Consider the following 1,339-nt stretch of genomic DNA (forward strand, 5'->3'; position numbering starts at 1 on the left):
CTTCCTCTTTTCCCCTCTCCGTCTCCCCCCCTCCTCTCCTTTCCCCTCCCCTCCTTCCTCTCATTCTCCCCTCCCTGCTCAGGTTCGGTTCCCGCTGTGCGCGGATTTTCCGCCTCCTGCTGCGGAAGCAGCACCTGGAGCAGAAGCAGGTGGAGGATTTTGCCATGATCCCGGCCAAGGAGGCCAAGGACATGCTGTACAGGATGCTGTCCGAGAACTTCGTGGCACTGCAGGTCGGTGGGGGGGGGGGGGGAGGGGCGGCTCTTTGAGCCCCCCAACATGATTGGGGTCCCTGAGCCCCCCATGCCGGGGTCACTGCGGCTCCATGTGGGCTGAGCGGTGATGTGGGCCCAGCTCTCGGTCCCTGCCGCGTTCGCAGCACGGCTGCAGCCCCCCTTCTCCCTCCGCCCCCCAGGAGATCCCCCGGACCCCCGACCACGCTCCGTCCCGAACCTTCTACCTCTACGCCGTCAACGTGCCGTCCTCCGCCAGGATGCTGCTGCAGCGCTGCTATAAGGTTGCTCCCCAGCCCCGCTGGGTTCTGCCTGCCCCGAGGGCCCCGGCTCTGACCCCACTGTTACGGGTGTTCCTGGTGTGCTGCGCCCCACAGCCCCAGATGCCGCCCCACAGCCCAGCCCTTTTCTCTTCCCTCTCCCCAGAGCGTGGCCAACCTGATGGAGAGGCGGCAGCACGAAACCAGGGAGAACAAGTGAGTGTGGGGTGTGGGGCTGCAGGTTGGGGAGGGGGCTGCGTGTGGGGGGGAGCCGTGGGTGTGGGGGAGCTGCAGGGGGGACGGCTGTGGGTCAGGGGGCTGCAGGTGGAGGGGCTGCAGGGTGGGGGGCAGCTGGGGGGAGATGCTGTGGTTTGGGGGGGCTGCGTGTGGGGAGCTGCAGGTTGGGAGGGCTGGGGGGGGGGGGGCGGGCTGTGAGTTGGGAGGGCCACGGGTGGTTGGGGCTGCTGGTGGGGGGTGCTGCGGGTTGGGGGCTGTGGGCTGGGGGTGGGGCTGCAGGTTGGGGGCTGCAGTTTAGGGGATGTGAGTGGGGGCTGCAGGTTGGGAGCTGCATTGGGGGCTGAGGGTTGGGGGCTGTGGGTGAGGCCTGCAGGTGGGGCTGAGGGTTGGGCTGCCGCTGGGGGCCGCTGGGGGCTGCAGCCGGCCGGGCGCTGCGCTCTGCAGGCGGCTGCTGGAGAAGTCGCAGCGCGTCGAAGCCATCCTGGGCTCCATGATGGCCACCGGCGCTGAGCGCGCGCAGCTGCAGGAGATCGAGGAGATGATCACGGCTCCGGAGCGGCAGCAGCTCGAGAGCCTCAAACGCAACGTCAATAAGTGAGCGGGGGGCTG

General features: G+C 68.9%; 1 protein-coding gene across 1 annotated transcript in view; it reads left to right on the forward strand.

Annotated features, from left to right (window-relative positions):
* Positions 1–1,328, forward strand: part of LOC122191867 (DNA-directed RNA polymerase III subunit RPC3-like) — a gene marked incomplete at its 5' end in the record, with an annotated part of 4,543 nt that extends 3,215 nt beyond the window's left edge. The window contains 4 exons of the mRNA XM_042892266.1: positions 83–233; positions 416–517; positions 660–709; positions 1,175–1,328. Of these exons, the coding sequence (XP_042748200.1) occupies positions 83–233; positions 416–517; positions 660–709; positions 1,175–1,328 (457 nt within the window). The remainder of the gene's footprint in view (positions 1–82; positions 234–415; positions 518–659; positions 710–1,174) is intronic.
* Positions 1,329–1,339: the final 11 nt, after the last annotated feature.

The sequence above is a fragment of the Lagopus leucura genome, unplaced genomic scaffold, assembly GCF_019238085.1.
Source record: "Lagopus leucura isolate 7727_CA_CO unplaced genomic scaffold, USGS_WTPT01 33501-0_obj-0_obj, whole genome shotgun sequence".
Taxonomy (NCBI): Eukaryota; Metazoa; Chordata; class Aves; order Galliformes; family Phasianidae; genus Lagopus; species Lagopus leucura.